Below are 17,932 nucleotides of genomic sequence, written 5' to 3' on the forward strand. Positions count from 1 at the left end.
GTGTGAATTTGTTTCTCTGACTGAATACTAAACACACAATTGAGTTGAATGAGTGTGCATTCCTGCCAATTTAAAAAGAAACACCTAAAGAAAAAGAAGGGTGCAGCAAAACACCAAAAAAAAACCCAAAAACAACTCAGTTTTCCCAAACTGAAATTAGAGGTGAGAGAAGCTAAAAAAGTTGTTATTGTCTGGTGAGTGGCGATGATGGGGTGAGGGTTGTGGGTAAAGCTTATTCCTGAGGTTCCCAGCCACCTTGGTTCTCAGAGTCTCCTTGCCACACTTGTCTTTTCATTGTGCATACAAATGCAACCTTGTTAATTCTTGGACAAATTGTACAATTATTATTTGAGAAGTTCTGCATAAATCATCCCTTGTTTTATTTGGAAATCTTAAAGACATTACAAATTGATTTTTAGTAAGTAAACTTTATCATATTGTTGATACGATCAGGAATGTTTGTCCAAAATAACGAATGTGGATAATAATAATGGAATGTTCATATCTTTATTGCATGTGGATTGTCAATAATTTGTTTTTATTTAGTTAAATAAATCTGAATATTGGGGGCTGCAACAGATCAGCAGCTGATCAATCAAAGGACAGAAGCAGTTTAAATCAGGATAATATTATATTAACTCGTGGATTTGCCTCTAAATTGTGTATGTGCACTTATCTTCCACATTTTATATGATTTCATGTAAACATTTTCTTTTGAACAATTGTTGATTAAAGGAAATTAACAAACAACTTTGAGCCTGTTTTTAGAATTTTTTAATATTTCATGGCTAAAATAAGTTCAACTGAATACATAATATAATTCAATTACTTAACTTACTTTCTAAACCCAATCTTTATAGCTAAAATATCTACTAAAATCCTCAATAAGGGGGTTTTGAAAACAGTTACAATAATTAGTTAGATAAGTTTCTACAACTTGCTCCTCTTCCTTGCCTTTTCAGCTTCCTCCGTGTGAGCAGTCATTTTCAGCCATCAAACACTTCACACTCTAGGTTGTGAAGAGGTGGACTTCTCAATTAGTGAGCCACGCGTCTGGTGGAAGAAAGAGGAACTCCATACAAACTCCATAAGGAGTCCTTAAACTGTGGCCTCTCTTCACTCCTCTCTGACCTCCTGACCTCAGGGTCACAGGCCTTTATAACACCCGCATGTGAAGCTGCGCAATCAGCTCCATGACAAAGGGGACGGACATCAAACTCCTGTATTCAGGCTGGGCAGTGTGAGGCTGTTAAGGCCTGCAAACTCCACCTCTCCTCCAGGAGAACTTTCCTTTGCCCTCATACAGGGACGTTTGCAGACATACTGCACATTCAGAGCCCCTTAGAACAATAATGAAACTGTAAATTTAATATGTGAGCAGTGCTAATGTGGCTTGGTAAGCTGAATATCTAGATGAGAGGAAAAACCGATGATGTATATTTAAAAGAAAGAACTCTGTCATGCTGTGAATGCTGTATAAAGTCCCCTTAATGGATTGCTTTAGGTATAGAGTTTTTCCTTTTTAAAGTATTTGATACTTTTACATCACAAAAGTTTAAAGAAAATACTAGAGAGATCAAGATAAAGAAGTTTTGACAACTTCAGTCACTTGATTGTAGCCTGTAATACTAGTCAGTATATGTTGATCCTTTAAATTAGATAAAGAATTTGTTTTGTTGTACTCCATGCACTTTTCCACCTTCACAAAAGCAAACAAAAACACACAAAAATGAAAAAAACTAATTATTGAACTCATGTCAACTTTTAAATGTCATTAAAAATGAAAGAAAAGGCTCTTTTCTGAATCATTTGGTCCATTCTGAAATACAATTTTTAAATTGATTTGGTTGTGTATGTGTATTACTTGTAAGTCAAATGTGAAATTTGGTTCTGTTATCATAGTTTCATATTTAATGTAATAGTGCTCATTATGAATGCTAATGAGCAGTCAAACAATCTAAAACATGTTTATCTTTCAATAGTTTAACAATCAATTATTTGCTAAAAGTAGTTGGGTTAATATTTTATTTACTAAATATCTTATAATTAAAATAGCTCAAGTGGTTGGTAAAATATTGCACTTTGGTGAAATGTGTTTCTCTTGCATTATATTCTTTTCTCGTGCTTTCATACCTCCTAGTTCTCTCAGTATTCCTCTTCACTGTACAAGAATGCAAGTTTGGCAATTTTTTGAAAGGATGGATGGCAACAACAAAATTAAGTAGAGAAAAAAAATCAAAATAACCAGTGGCAAACCTATAAATATGTTATCCAAGATGTGTATCTAAAAATACAATATCAATGTAAAAGACTTCAGGAATTCTCTGATAAATTTAAGCTAAGCACCATGTTACAGAAAATGACTTTTTGTGCTACTAGTACAAGGTGAATAATTGGTGAATGATTGGGGGCTGGTGCATCAAAAACTGTTGAGTCACGCTCTGCCGTCAGTTTCTTCCGAGACCAAAAAAAAAAGTGACACAACAATGCCATCTAGTGGCGAATACTGACGGTGCAGGCGGATCCGTTTGTAAACTACAGAAATAAAATCAATAGAAATGTTTCTGAAAATAAGGAAAATAAATAACTTTCATGGAAAGTAGGCACTGTTATGACTGGGTTGTAACCTTGGATGGAGGATGTGCAAAAACACCTTGTCTTTTAAAGATTTGTAGTGCTTCTAAAGTAGGCTACTGCAACACGTGCAGGAAAGGCCAACCTGTTACATTTCCTTCCTCACTATTGCCAACCTTGTTACTAAGTTCTGTGTTAAGTAACAGCAACCATAAAGATGATTAAACTTATATTCTATAGGTTTCTGGTTACCCTCAAATGACCAAATTACAAAACAGGCAGAAAACTTCAGGTTGTGACGCATTCATGGTACCTTGGAGAGTTCAATGACTTTGCCTGATTTTTTAAATGGAGGAAACACACGGATGTCTCCAAAAGTCTTCAAAAGTTGTTCAGTGACCAGAATTTTCTTTTCTTTTGTTTTTTTATTTTTTGACCAAATGATCATTTGTATGAGCACCACCTGGTCAACACGACAGCAGTCAAATTTAAACTCTTCTAAATGTATAAATACTGTCTTATGTTTTTATGTAGAACAAAATAAAAATGTAGTAATTTGCCTAAATAAATAAATACTGCTAAGTTAGTTTCTCTTTTCTGCATCTGCTTAGGCCTCATGGGTTTGAATTTTTTTATGAGAAGTGGTAACATGGGATAAGATGGCTGAAGTTAAACTAGACATGTTTGTAATAGATGATTTTTTGGAGATCTGAAAAGTTTGAGATCATTAAAAAGTTTTCTCAAAACTGTTTGACAACACTTCATTCTTGATCAATAAATTTTGTCAGGACATCTCATCAAATGATGTGTCATAAAGTTCCCTGAGATGACAATGTTGTAAAGTGGTGCAACACAAATAAAGCTAAATTGAATTTAAATTATTCAGGTTTAATCCAGTGCCCTTATCCAGCTCTGTAAGAAGAAAAATTATGAAAACATGACAGGCAGAAACAGATTTATGGGCTAAAAATTGTGAATGAAACTGTGAAGTTTTCATCTTCTTTTTGTTTTTTATTAATCTTGCACAGATTGGGCCTACTTTTTATAAGTTTGAAGAAGTTTATACTGTTGAATGGACATAGTGTTGGATTTCTTTACGTTTCCATATTAACATCTTAATCTCTAACCAGAATGATTTTAATCAGACTGAGAAATATGATGTAAATGTAAACTTGACACCTGTGTCCCCTATTTCTCAGTGATTATTATATTCTGTGTCAGAACTGACAAAATAAGTATCATTTCACTGCATTTGGAAAATGCATACAAGTGCATACATATTTCAGAGGAGGGAAAGGGGACATGGGTCACTTGTTAACCTTTTTAAACTGCCAAAGAAAATCACTACAAAATAAGATCTTGCCAAAATATAGACCCAGTTTGCTCTGTGGTTTCCAATCTCGGCTCAAATGTCGATTAATCAACATAAAATCAACCCCACACACAGTGCTAAAGGTATCTTAAGAGCTTGGTTTATTCTTTGCTCTGTTCTACAAAACTTTATTACAACATAAAGCCATTGAACAAAACTGTGTCTGCTTAACATCAAATATTTGTATCAGAGAAATATGGACAGTGATCCCAGGTGTGGCAACTAAAATATACACAGCGTTTCTTGGTTATTTGTACCAGGTTCACTTTGGACTTTTTTAAAAACACAACAGGAGCATTTCACAATAGAAAAAATAAGAATTGAAAAAAGATTGGATACTTTGAAAGTGTCTTGAAGACTTTAGCACCATTTTGTTGAAAGTCTTGTGACAAAACAAAATTCATAAAATGAGCTGTCAATACCAATACCATAGAACTCATGTGCTTATTTGAAGTTTATGTGTTTCTTATTTGCAGGTTGGAAAAAAAATTTGTCATATGAGCACTTTAAGGTTTCTATAACAATGAATAGGAATGTTTATCTCTGTGCACTCAGTCATGTTCTCATTTCTTTGTTTTCAGATTCTTTAAATCTTATCACGTTACAGTAACAGGATTTTATAAAACAACAACACAAGAAAAGCATTTTTTTTATCTTTTAAAACTTGATTTCCCTGTACAGTGGTGTCTTCTCTGTGACCTCAAACTTATTTTCAGCTGCTGCAAAGTCGCTGTCAGTCTGAGATGTCATATCTGGAAATTTCAGAGAAAATTCAGCCTCTATAAACAAGAAAAAAGGTTTCAGTGTTTTCATTGACCACTAGCATTTTAGTAAAAGTATAGAAAAAGGTTATAAATAAAGAAAGGGCGTTATTATTAAATACATTTCTAATCTTACCAGGGATGCACAGGATCTGGGGCCTCTCCCAGCGACCTCCAGCCTGACATCTGATCAGAGGGTTTAGCCTCTGCTGGAAACCCTCCACACAGTGATAACGTACAATTGCACCGGTCTCATATCGCTGTCGAGGTTTACCAAACACTGAAGCATTTCTTACTTTTGGTGGTGGACCACAGGAGGCTGTTGGGAAAGTTGAGAGACTCAAAATAACCACAAGAGGGAGCTAAAGCTATACTGATGCAAAGAGTTAAGCAACAAATCCTCATTGAAACTACTCACAGGTGCCTTTCTTGCAGGTATATGCAAGGTGGTAGTTACAGGGTACATCACTCCAACGCCCACTATCGTGCCAAACCATCACTACACAGTCTTCTCCGGAGAGAAAGTAGCTGTCTGGCTGCCCTCTGTACCAGTTCTCATACAGCTGTAAATGTGGACAGATGTTATGTTATAAAGTAATTTAAAGCTAGAAAGAAAAAATAAAAATAGAAAATAACAGGAAAATTTTATGGGATTTTAACATATGTAAGCAATCCAATTACTGAATCTTATCAGACCTAAAAGATGACTTTTTTTCTGTAGCTGAAAACCACTTACAAGAAAAAAGAAAAAGTTCAAAGTACCTGATTTTCAGTGTCTCCAGAGACAAAGACTGAATCTTTTGGAATAATATGCATCTGTTTGATACCTAAAATAAAACTAAAAGTAATCATTTCCTAAAGACAATGATTATGGGCACACTGGCAAATTCCCCTAAATAATGACTCAGACAGAGGAAAAGGGAGTCTGAATAGATGGTCTCATGGGATCAAAGTCCATCAACCTTTCTCATCCCCAAACAGGGACATGATGGAGATTGTTCAGGAACCTCAAGGCATTGAGTTTGGAAGACCAGTATTTCTCTGTGTGTTGCAGCTGTTGGCACATGTTTGTATAGTATTTAGCAATAGAACACAAGATAAAATGATGTGTTTTAAAGCCTATGTGAGCTTTTTTCCCCTGACATTAACCAAGTACATTGATAACTGAATGAAAGACCTCTAAGTTAAAATTTTGTTGTTTCTTTTCTACTGTCCTGTTTTTATTATGTGGGCTGCCGTTCTTCTGGAGCTGCGGAGACAATTGAATTTCCTCACAATGGAACAAATTAAATCTGTTTGCATGTTTTCCTCATACATGTGTGGGTTCTCCTTGGGTACTCCGGCTTCCTCCCAAAGTCCCAAAAAACATGTATATTAGGTTAGTCGGTCACTCTAAATTGTCCCTAGAAGTGACTGTGAGTGGCTGCTTGACTCTGTGTGTTGGTCCTGTGATGGACTGGTGTCCTGTCCAGGGTGCACCTTATCTCACCTGCTGAGATAGGCTCCAATTTCCCCACAACCCTGACTTGGAATAAGAAGTGTAGACAATGACTGAATAAATATAAATGAGGGTATCAGACAATATGAACTGGGCCAGCTAAAAACTGGAAAAATCGTAGTACTTTTTGTACTATTTCACTTATTAGAAATTGCTGTGCTGCTGAGTATTGCTGCATTTGATGAACTTCAGGTATGCTTTGGACAAAGTATACCTGAATTACAAACCAGGAAATCTTCCAGGACTTCTTCACCTTCTTTTAAAAATAATTTTTTGGTTGAAGATTAAAAACTTTTACATTTACATTTGCCATGGCAGAGGAAAGTAATGTTCAGAAATTGAATTGACTATAGTAGAAAAAAGGCATAATTGAGAGAAATAAAGTCTCTACTTCGTGTTTCTGATCACGCCATCATCATTACCATTTTAAACAGAAATAAGCTATTTCACATAGCAATGAGCAAAGATGTTGTGTTGTTTGATTTGATGATAAAGTTTGCTTTCCGCATACATGCGACTGTGATGTTAAATGATGGGATTTTTTCTTTAGGTTACACTTCTGGACAGCATCATTATGTGGTGTATACAGAACTTCTGAAGCCCTCAAACACCCTTACTGGGTCATTAGAAACCAGTGAGAGGAATTGCTTTGTCTGGAGTCAATATACAGACGTTTTATGACTAGTCAACATCTTTAATTATTCTGGTTTTTAAATAAAATCCCTTCTTTGACATCTTCTTTGACTACAGTGTTTTATCACATTACTGCATGATAACTGTAACCTAGAATTATCTTTATATCTACAGTTCCTCACCAGTGGGTTTCCATCAGACCAGCGGAAATCATCTTCAATCATCTTATCATTTAGACCAGTCCATTGGTATTCCTTGTAGTTGCCTTGTGAGAGGAAAATAAAATCTAATGAATCAATTAATATTAAATCTTTCATGTTAAATATCATATAACAATAATGTTCGCTTACTGTTTATGTAATCCTGCTCCTCAGGGTTCATGATGGAAACCAGGTGAGCTCCCATCATGCGACAGTGCTGCTCTGCAACCTCCCAGCTCTGACGCTGGGTAAGGTGTCGATAGCAGAAACCTTGAAATTTATCCCAGCCTGGTTCACACCGCTCAAGGTCTGAAAACATCACGATGGAGAAGACGGGACAACCAGGCAGAGAACTATTACAGTGAAAGTTTGATGAAACAGCAAATACCACAGTGAAGAATCAAAGTGCTGACCAATTCGACAGAACTCTCCTCCATATGTTGGCAAACAGAGACATTTAATCTCCCCATTCCACTCAGTGCAGGTGCCTCCATTGAGACAAGGGTTATCCATACAGGCATCTGAAACACATCAGAGTATAACTACAAATTATGCTAAAACCTAATTGATTGTCACAAATGCGTGATTATAATTATGCGTTAAAAGACTTTAATATGACCGTTAGCATGGACGATCAGCCAATAGAGGGAAAACCAAACAGAGCAAACTCCTTACATTTCAACAAGTTCTCCAACTAAAATGACCATTTAAGTTTTCAAATGCATTCAAATGCCCCATTATGATGTAAAGTACCAGCTCAATGAGCATAAGAAGGAAAGTATTTCTCATATAAAAATCCACAGTTTGGAACACACATCATTCTCAGGTCAGTCTGTTAATGTGCCACAAAGTCCTCATGTGAAAGCAGGGCGGGGTGCTGGATAACTGTATGTGCTGCTCTTTCAATCATTCAAGAATTCATAACATCAGTTAGTTGTATAATATTTTAGAAAACCCTGAAAGAAAAGCCTCAATCATGGCACTCTTTTTGTTACCTTACTGTGTGTGTGTGTGTGAGTGAATATACTGAGCTGTACTGTGGATGTAGTGGTGAAAGTCCCTACTCAAAGACTCTTCTCTGGTAAAACGCTCCAAGATTAGGAGCTTTCTCTGTTTCATTTGTTAAACAATTCTCTATTCAGAATTTAAACTCATTCAGTCATCCACTTGTGTGTGTGTGTGTGTGTGTGTGTGCTGAGCAGAGGCAGAGGCAGGAAGATCAATATCAGTCTTGACCAGGGTCTTTTCACGTGCATGTGCTGCCATCAGACAAAGCCTCTGAATCCAGACTTTGATTTTCCACTCATAGATTTGAAGAACTGATATCTTGAACATTGTTTTTGACCCAGATGTAGCGTTAAAGATTCAGATATGAGTTTTATGTTGATAATCTGCAAAAAGTTCAAGATCAGTACATTACATTGTTATAATGCAACATTCATAGACGCCATTTCGGGTGTAAAATGTAAAAATAACACATTCTGAAGAAATTCTGTCACTTCCTGCAGGTTTAGGCAATAAAATCCCTTTGTTTGGGTTAGAAAGTGGTCGTGGTTATTGGTAAAATACATTCTTCTTACAACATCATCATATACAGGCCATTTTTAAATTTCACACTTATTTTACAAGAGTAATTATTATTTTAGGTTTTTATCTGCCTGGATGTAAATGACCCAGGGAGGGTCATACTTGGGGGAAGGCAGTTTCTTCTTCTTACTTTTTGTTTCTTCTGCTATCCCATGGTCATATTGAACTTTTCAGACAGCTTTATTTTTGTGTAAAATGGAGTAAAGACACTGAATGCAGCTACAATATGGACATCCTGCACATTTTTAAAAGAGCTCAGGTCAGTTTACTTTGACTAAATGAGATGTGCAGAGGATGCATAGTAGTGAGTACATAAGGAAGAGAATAAAGACAGGTTAGAGTATTGATTTTCACTTTCAAAATTTGTTTGAAAAAAGAAGGTTAAAAGAAGACATATGTTTCCACACTGAAAATAAACATTTTACAATTAGATTAGGTTTATTTGCTTTCTTTGACACCATGTAAACAATAACTACGACTTGTTTTTCATTATGCATCTTTTCAGAAGTGTCTCTGCAGCTCAGTGTGTATACAAGGTAATAACTACTTGTACAAGTTGAATGAGGATCATATGTTCTCAAAGGAAAGTCATCCTTCAGTTTTGCAGAAAAATATACAACTGGTGCGAGGAAAACTAGCGAGGTTTCTTTCAAGTCTGAAATCTTACTAAAAAAATGGTTTTATTTATGTAATGTTCCCTTACTTATCTGACTTCTATGATACTGTCTGTGTGCAAAGTTTGTCACCATTACTGTTTACATTTCCCTGCCTTAAATGCATCTATGTCATTTCACTAACTTGAAATTCCAGCAGTAGAGTGACAGTAATTTTCATCAAGGAGACTTTAATTTTGTTTGGGTTTTTTTTCGTGGATGCAATAAGCATAGCATTCATGGAAAAAATTATCTGTACATCAGTGTCAGCCACAAGGTCAACTTATTTTGGCTTAAGAAGTCTTAAAAATTAACAAATAGTTTCGATGTCTTTGTCTGCAGCTGCTAAATCAAGTTTGCCTCTTCTTTTCAATGGTTTGAAGTCTCCATTTCCTATAAATCCTATTTTTAACCTTGTAAACACGTCCATGTGAAGTTTTATGTGTTACAAGATGTATCTACTTTCTTTAATGTAAGGTCCCACAGTTGGGGGAACCCGATAATAGAAAGTATCAAACCTTCTGGAAACCTCGCCCAAACTTTCTGGACAAAAACCTCTAATGTTTTTGTCCTACTTTACTTTATCAGATCAGATCAGATCTTGTGTTTTCAGAGATATTCATTTCATTATTTGTGTGGAATTTTGGTCTCTGTTCCAAAGAGAGATGAGATCTGTCTGTAACAATACATTTCCCTGCCTCTCTACTCAATGAGTTGCTGAGTGTACAAATATAACAGATTCAATATAAAGTGTACCACTCATCCAATTAAGGACTAATGTAATAGTTGAAATAGGGAAAAGTCCTCTGAATGCGCTGATCAGTGCAATAATATTTTGAAGAGAAAAGTTTAGTCAGTTCTATATTCTAATGGAAGAATGTTTATATGATGACATGAAGATAATTTTTTTTTAAAAATTCTATTAAATGAATTAATAATATTAATATTAGCTAAATTAATTAATTAATTAATTGACTGAATGATTCATTTTCATTTATTTATTTGTGGACTCATTAAAATCTTAATTTATGTTTTTCTTTTTCGAAAAGCATACTTCTGCAAACATAAAAAAAAATGTAATTAATATTTTACCATAGTCAAATCAGGACTTTTAAAGGATTTTTGACCCAATTCACTATGACATAAAGTAACATTTATAGCAAAATGTCCAGGCTTTTCAAGATGTCTTTTCTTTGTTTAGATTTTTGTTTTGTTTAGCTTCCTTGGCAGAAATGAGCTCTCATATGGGGGATCACTTAAAAAAACAAAAAAAGGGAGGGGTGACAAACTTAACAAACAGAGGGAAAACAAGAAACAATATTATTTAGGTTAGCTGTTTTTATCAGTATTAAACCTAAAACCACACCACAATTTTAAAACAATACAATTAAATAACAAAGAATGGCTTAAGTATGAAACATTAATGAGTTAAAAAGCATGTTGAGCCATGTTGCAAAATGCCAACACTCACAACATATTAACACATTAACAATTCAACATGTGCTTATATTTAAAATATATACTTCTAATGAATAAAATAGCTACATGAAACAGCTTATATCTAAGTAAAGAAAAGAGTTAACACTTAGAAAGCATTACTGAAGTTGCATTGGTCAGTGCATCAACATTCCCATGAAAGATCATGTCAGTTTTCATGTTGTTTCCACATTTATACAGAAACACTAGAACCTTTGACGGATAGCAAAAAGAGAAAGTCTGTGGGATTTGTTGTGCAGGGATAAAGTATTAGCAAAAAAAAAAAAAAATCAATCAGCATTCTGAAAATAGGTTCACCGAGGCTTCAACCGTCATTCTCAAGGGGAAATCATCATAGAGGAAGCAGTAAAACATTCATTCAAACGTACCAGTACTTCACAGAAGTCAATCTTTGGATTGGGAGGAAAACATCATGCACAACAAGACTGGATTGTTGACTAATGTCAAAGGGTAGCGGTCCCAGTGTGAGTTTCTTGGAGGGTATAGTGGGGAGTCACGAGGAGAGCAGTGAGGAGTAGTTGAAGGACAAGCGGGAGGAGTCAGAGGGGTGAGTGGATTTGCTGAGACAACAAGTGAAACAAATGTGAGGAGTTGTTTGAAAAGCAGGGTAGAGGGGTTTTACAGAAAATGGAGCAGAGGCAAGTCGGTCAGAAAACAGACCAGGGGATTTTAGTGCATTGCTGCGTCGAGCAGGAAGAGGACTGTTAGGCTGATGAGAGTGGCTTTAACATTACCTGAAGACTTCCCTGTGCCCCCTACTGCTGCCCTCTCATTGGGCAAGATAAGCAGGGTAGGCGGCTGGGTGAGGCTAATCTCAACATCAGCCAGACCGTGATCCACCGGTGGAATGACATGAGTCACCTTCTGTGTTTCACCAGTCTTGTGGAAGACTTTGGGTGGTGAGGTGGTCGATCTCCAGTTGCGCCTGGACCAGTGTGTAGTGGTGGTGAAGGTGGAAGTTTTCTCAGCAGCAGCAGCCTTTGTGGAAGAATGTGAAGCAGCTGTGGGTGACATTTTTTGGCTGACCTCAGCATCCTTCAAAGTCATTTGTGGTGTAGAAGTGGTGGTAAGCAGAGCCCACTTTTGAGAATCGGAAGGGGACATGGTAAAGTCCTCAAATGGTGTGGCACCTTCATCTTCATAATCTATTTTATCCTGTCCTTCAAAGACAAGGGTTGTAGAAGCATTAACATCTCCTCGATGATCGTGGGTTTGATCATATTCAGCTTCTGCAAAGGTTGGTGCAATTTTAGCCTCTTCTTCAACCTCAAGTTTTGGAATAACTTTAGCTCCTTCTTTAAAGACAAGGGTTGGTGCAACTTTAGCTTCTCTTTCAACATTAAGGGTTGGTACAACTTTAGCTTCTACTTTAGAGACAGGTGTTGCAGCAATTTTAGTTTCCTCTGCATAAGTTGATGCAACTTTAGATTCTTCTTCAACGAAAAGTGTCGGTGCACCTTTAGCTACTTCTTTAAAACCAAGTGTTGGTAAAACTTTAGCTTCCACTTTAAAAACAGGTGTTGTAGCAACTTTAGTTTCCTCTGCATAAGTTAATGTATCTTTAGATTCTTCTTCAGGGACAGGTGTTGTAGCAACTTTAATTTCCCCTGCATAAGTTAATGTATCTTTAGATTCTTCTTCAGGGACAGGTGTTGTAGCAACTTTAATTTCCTCTGCATAAGTTAATGTATCTTTAGATTCTTCTTCAGGGACAGGTGTTGTAGCAACTTTAATTTCTACTGCACGAGTTGATGCAACTTTAGCTTCTTCTTCAATGACAAGTGTCGTTACACCTTTAGCTTCTTCAGAGAAAGGTGTTGTAGCAAGTTTAGTTTCCTTTGCATACGTTGATGCAACTTTAGCTTCTTCTTCTTCAGCTACAGATGTTGTAGCAACTTTAGTTTCCTCTGCATAAATTGACACAACTTTAGATTCTTCTTCAGCAATAGGTGTTGTTGCAACTTTAGTTTCCTCTACATATGTTGATGTAACTTTAGCTTCTTCTTCAAGAGATTGGGTTGGAGCATCTACTTTTTCCAGTGAAAATGAAACACTGACTTCTTGTTCGATGACTGAGGAAACAACTGTTTCATTTTTAATGGTGGGAGCAATGTGAATACCATCTGTAAAAGTGGAACTAACTATTTCGGTTTCATACCCACTTGCTTCTTCATAAGAGCTGGTCACAGTGTCTATATAAACTCTGTAACCAGATGTTTTGGACTGTGCTGTGGTGAACTCAGTAGGAAAATAAGAGTTGTCCAAACCCTTGCTGATAGGAAAACTTGCTTCAGAAATTGCCTGGTAAACAGATTGAGTTGCATGAAGTTTTTCCCCGTTTTCCATATTTATACTATCTTCTGTTTCTAAGCTTGTACTTCCTTCCTGCCTTGACATTGAGGACTCCCAAAACTTTGGTACTGTAGAGTTATCCAAGTCTACTTTTTCCCAATGATGTGACCCTGACAGGAGGGTGGGATCTGGAGATTCAGTCTGGTGTGTGGTGGGAACACTGCGAGCTATAGTAGAAGGAGATGGGTGAGTTCTGAAGGCAGCAGTCGAAGATGTTGATGAAGAAACGAAGGTGACTTCATCCACTTGAAGGTCTCTCTCTGGAAAAGAGTACAAAACATTTGGGAGTTGTAATGCATTATTTGAAAGTGTGATAGTGATAATTGCAGGTTTGATGAACACCTATAGCTGACAAGAGTTCAGAGGCTTTTATTCATTCATTCATTCATTATCCTAACCACTTAATCCAATGAAGGGTCGCGGGGAAGCTGGAGCCTATCCGAGCAGTCTTTGGGCAAAAGGCAGGGTACACCCTGGACAGCTCGCCAGTCCATCGCAGGGCCAGAGGCATTTATATCACTCACATATCTTAATATGGAGCTTAGCTTAGCCTGAAGTCTGAAAAAGGGACGCAGCTAGCTTGTTAGGTGTTAAGACAGATGTGTCCAGCTCTGGTCATCGGGGCTCACAATCCTGCAGGTTTTCCATGCATCACTGCTCCAACACACCTGAGTCAAATGAATCAGTCATTGTGCAGACTTTTATTGGCTTTTGGATCCATTTAATGCAAGCCAGACGTGGTGGAACAGGAAAACATCAAAAACCTGCAGGACAGCAGCCTTCCAGGACCGACTTTGGACACCCCTGTGTTAAGAGAAAAGGAAGCCTGTCCCCTCATGCAAACAATAACTTTCAAGAAATCAGCACTCTTCAAAAATGTCTGTGACAAGTTTAAATTAACATCCTAGCATTAAAAAGTGGTATTAGCGTTTCACTAATCATCAACAAGAAGCATGATAGTTATGTCCATCCTATTATTAGACTTACAAGTCTTTGACATACCTTTAGAATTATCTCCTGACCCATCTGTGTTGGTCCACAGTGAGGTTAATGCTTCAGTGGTGGATTCAAGCATTTGGCCTACTTGTGTAGGAGTAGTTTCTTCTTCTTTAGAAGTCTGAGTGGTGAGAGGATTCTGCAGAGGATCTTCTTCTGCCACTTCACCCAACTGCACCTTAAGCATGGGGTCAATGCTCAAAGTGGCTGCCTCCCAGAAACCTGCATCCTGAGTATGATTGCTGTCTGTTTCATTGTAACTGGCTTGTGCTCTGCTGAAATTTAAGCTGGTGTTGTGTATGGCTTCGAGCTGCCTCAGCTTCTCAGGTGGCTGGGTGGTCTCCTGAAGGTTTGTATCTGACACTGTCTGGTTCTGTGTCCAAGGTTTGCTTGTAGTTCTTTCATGTCCAGACTGAAAGGTGAAGCTCAAGTTCTGGTGGGAATCTGTCTCATTGTAAACATTTTGAATTGGATCGTAATCTTCTGTGCTGCTGAACGTATTGTTCATTGTTGTAAGATGCAGGGAGGGACTCATCTCTGAGGTTTTTTCAGAAGGATAAATCTGGTCTACAGCAGATGCTGTGCTGGCGGGAGACTCTGTTATGTCTAAAATTACTTTTGGGGTTGTGTCAGATGTGTTTTTTGGAGTAATAGGGACAGAGAAAATGGGTAGAGATTCAAGTATACTTTGAGCTTCTCGCTCCACCTGTTCTGCTTGTTGATTCAGTTGAAGTTCTTGGTCAGTTTCCATTAGAATAACAACATTTTGTCCAATGTCTTCAGCCTCTGTAGTCATGTAGTCCATTGGAGAGTCACTGGAGGTTTTTCTGTTTTCTGTTGAGAACAGGTAAGTCATCAAAAGTTTTATTCATTATGTTTATGAGGTATAAAAAGTATCTCTTCTTTTTATTTCTTAACTTCTCTTTGTCCAAGTTGTTTTTTTCTGTTATTTATATACAAGCCACAAGTCAGTTTTGTGGTAAAAGTATTTAGTCTTTAAAAATTCATTTTTCTGACCAATGCATGTCCAGCTAAATATAAGCTCTTGGAAAAAGGTGCAAACCTTTGAAACAATAAGCATCATGAAGACTGGAAGGCTCTGGGAAGCCAGTCTGGTTGCTGAAGCGGTAGAGGGTCTTGACGCCTGCCTGGGAGCCACCACAGCGCTCTCTAGGGTTCATGATGGGATAACGTACGCTGCCGTCAGACAGCCAGCCAGGACTGCAGTGGTCAAGTCCTTCACTCCATGCAGAGTACAACTGCGCTGTTGTAGCTAGCTCTCCACCTGCAGCCCTGCAATATTCCTGCGCCTCATCAAATGATAAATGTTGTGGGACAGAGTCGTGGAACACCTCTCCTACAAAAACAAAAGATCATTTCTAATTTGTGTTAAATAGTTTGCATACATCTTAACTCTGAGTAAAACAGTGACTGATACTATCGGCTTATTGCAGATAGATCACTATACAATATGTTAGATATGTTTCGGCCCATAAAAAACATGTAGCTTAAAGACAAGAATTATAATCTCACTTTGATATTTAAAAGTAAATAAACTTTTTTATTTTACCATCAATTTGTTCTACATAACAGTAAACATCAAACAGATTCTCGGCATCCATTGTTCCATAGTTTCTCACTCCTGGTTGCCCATCCATGTCTCCATAGCAAGCTTTACGGGGTGCCTGGATTGGGTACCTGCATCATCAAAAGTAATCCATGCTTACCATTTTAATCAAGTTAGCAATTACAAATTCATGTCATGAAAACAGGCAACACAATAAATAAGAGATGTAATCACAAATATTTGAAACCTTTAAAGCAGAGATTTGAGTATGATGTGTAATTCAAACAAGTATTATTAAAGATGACAGAAAAGTGACAAAAAATACCTCACGGACTGGTCTGCAAGCCAGCCTGCATCACACTGTTCATATCCATCATTATAAGCCGCCAACAGCTGGTCAGGAGTTGCAATTTGTGCACCAATGGCCTCACAAGCTCTCTGAGCCTGCTGAAAGGAAAAGGCATACCGGCCAAAAGCATCTCTGTAGTGGAACACAACACCTAAACACACACAAAAAAAAAACATATTTATATACAGAAAATATGCTTCAAAGTGGTTGTGCATAATAAACTGGTCTTGACAAAAAGGCATCTTGCTAATTAAACTAACAAAATTGATAATAAGTGGATTAGTTTATTGTAGATAAGTTGATGTTATTTATTTAAGCCCCAAATAATAATACTGATCATCTCAATAATACTAATGTCCTGGGAGTTTGAGTTGATTTAGTCTGACAGACACCATTCATGAAAACCTCATAGATAAGTATACTTTGTGTGGGTTGTTAAATGTAGACAAACACTTTCAAAAAATCCTCAAAAGTCAGAGTAGTACCTTTTACTTTGAGTTGAATGAGGTCACTAGCGTCCTCTAGGCCCTGTTGCACCTCACAGCGATAGTAGCCTGAGTCACTGTGCCGTAAATCTCCCAACCACAGAGACAGGTCATTGTGGGAGGAAGTGTAATTGAGCAATGCAGCACGGTCTCTGTATGCTTCGTTGATCTTCACCCTTTGACCCCGTGCTACTAAGATCTGTGTCTCTATCCCACCAGACACCACTGACCACTTTACCCGTGGTACCACTGGGGTGGAAGAGGTGGAGGTGGGAATGGAGGACAGAGATACCAAGCAGGGTATGGAAATGGAGCTGCCCAGCGGGGCGATGACTGGACCTGAGTGTGGGATGTTCACTTGCAGCTGTTGCACCTCATCTGAAAGAAAAAAAGATACAGACTCTAAAGGACAGAGAAGATTTGTTATGTCTCATGCAAAAAGTGATGATCCCCTTAGGAATAAAAAAAAAAAAAAAACAACTGCTTTCAACGTATGCAGAGATTTTTATTTGACTATAGAAAGATAAATGATGAGTAGGAATAAAAGAAAATGCAGACTTAAATGTAGACATACCATATAAAAGCGGAGTCTGGGTGGGAAACGCCAGAGTGAGATGACAAACTGTGCAAAGAAGTAGGAGAAACTGGACACATCTGTTGAGGTCAAAATGTAGATATTAAAAAACATGAAAGGACATAGTTCCCACTTGTCATTTCCATCGCACTCGAAGATCCAGAGTGATCTCTGACACCCAAAATATGTATTGTGCTGGCTTAGCTAAAGCATCCTCCAGCACTCTCACAAAACACCTTCTTTATAATAAAGGTAAATTATCAATGATTCAATGATTCAATGAGTGAATGAATGAATGAATGAATGAATGAATCAATCAATCAATCAATCAATCAAGTTTATTTATAAAACACATTTAAAAACAACTTAATTGACCAAAGTGCTGAATAGTACCAGTTAAAAGCAACATAAAACAGAGAAACAAATCAAAAAGTAGGCGCAATCAGTGAAGACCATTGACAAGATGTGTCTTGCTGGATTTAAAAGAGTCAGCTGGAGGGGCAGATCTGACAGAAGGGCAGATGTTGTTCCAGAAATTAACGACAATAAATATCTGATCTATTGTTGTTAAGGAGAAGCTAGAACTGGGCATCATCAGCATCACAGTGGAAGGAACTGTTATGTTTTTGAATGATTTAAACACGGTGGAGCATGTGTATGTATAGAAAAGAGAATGACAGAGTTAATGGTGTCAGTGGTCACTGAAGAGGAGCAGGTCACCGAAGACTTTTAGCAGAGCTGATTCTGTTCTGAGACTTAAAGCCAGATTGAAATTTTTCCAGGATGTTATTATGGATTACGGGAGCAACTGATTGAGGATGACCTTTTTGAGAA

The 17,932-nt window shown here is 37.3% G+C and overlaps 1 protein-coding gene across 1 annotated transcript; it reads right to left on the reverse strand.

Annotated features, from left to right (window-relative positions):
• Positions 1-4,603: 4,603 nt before the first annotated feature.
• LOC306769938 (brevican core protein-like) lies at positions 4,604-17,244 on the reverse strand (the record flags this gene model as incomplete). The annotated part of the gene is made up of 13 exons (XM_079258705.1): positions 4,604-4,725; positions 4,844-5,026; positions 5,126-5,270; positions 7,021-7,103; positions 7,189-7,347; positions 7,452-7,559; positions 11,510-13,387; positions 14,130-14,957; positions 15,187-15,480; positions 15,694-15,821; positions 16,016-16,190; positions 16,525-16,902; positions 17,232-17,244. 13 exons carry the CDS (start codon positions 17,242-17,244, stop codon positions 4,604-4,606), a joined length of 4,494 nt encoding a protein of 1,497 aa, XP_079114831.1.
• Between the last annotated feature and the right edge of the window lie 688 nt (positions 17,245-17,932).

Source organism: Telmatherina bonti, assembly GCF_933228915.1.
Source record: "Telmatherina bonti genome assembly, chromosome: 19".
Classification (NCBI taxonomy): Eukaryota; Metazoa; Chordata; class Actinopteri; order Atheriniformes; family Telmatherinidae; genus Telmatherina; species Telmatherina bonti.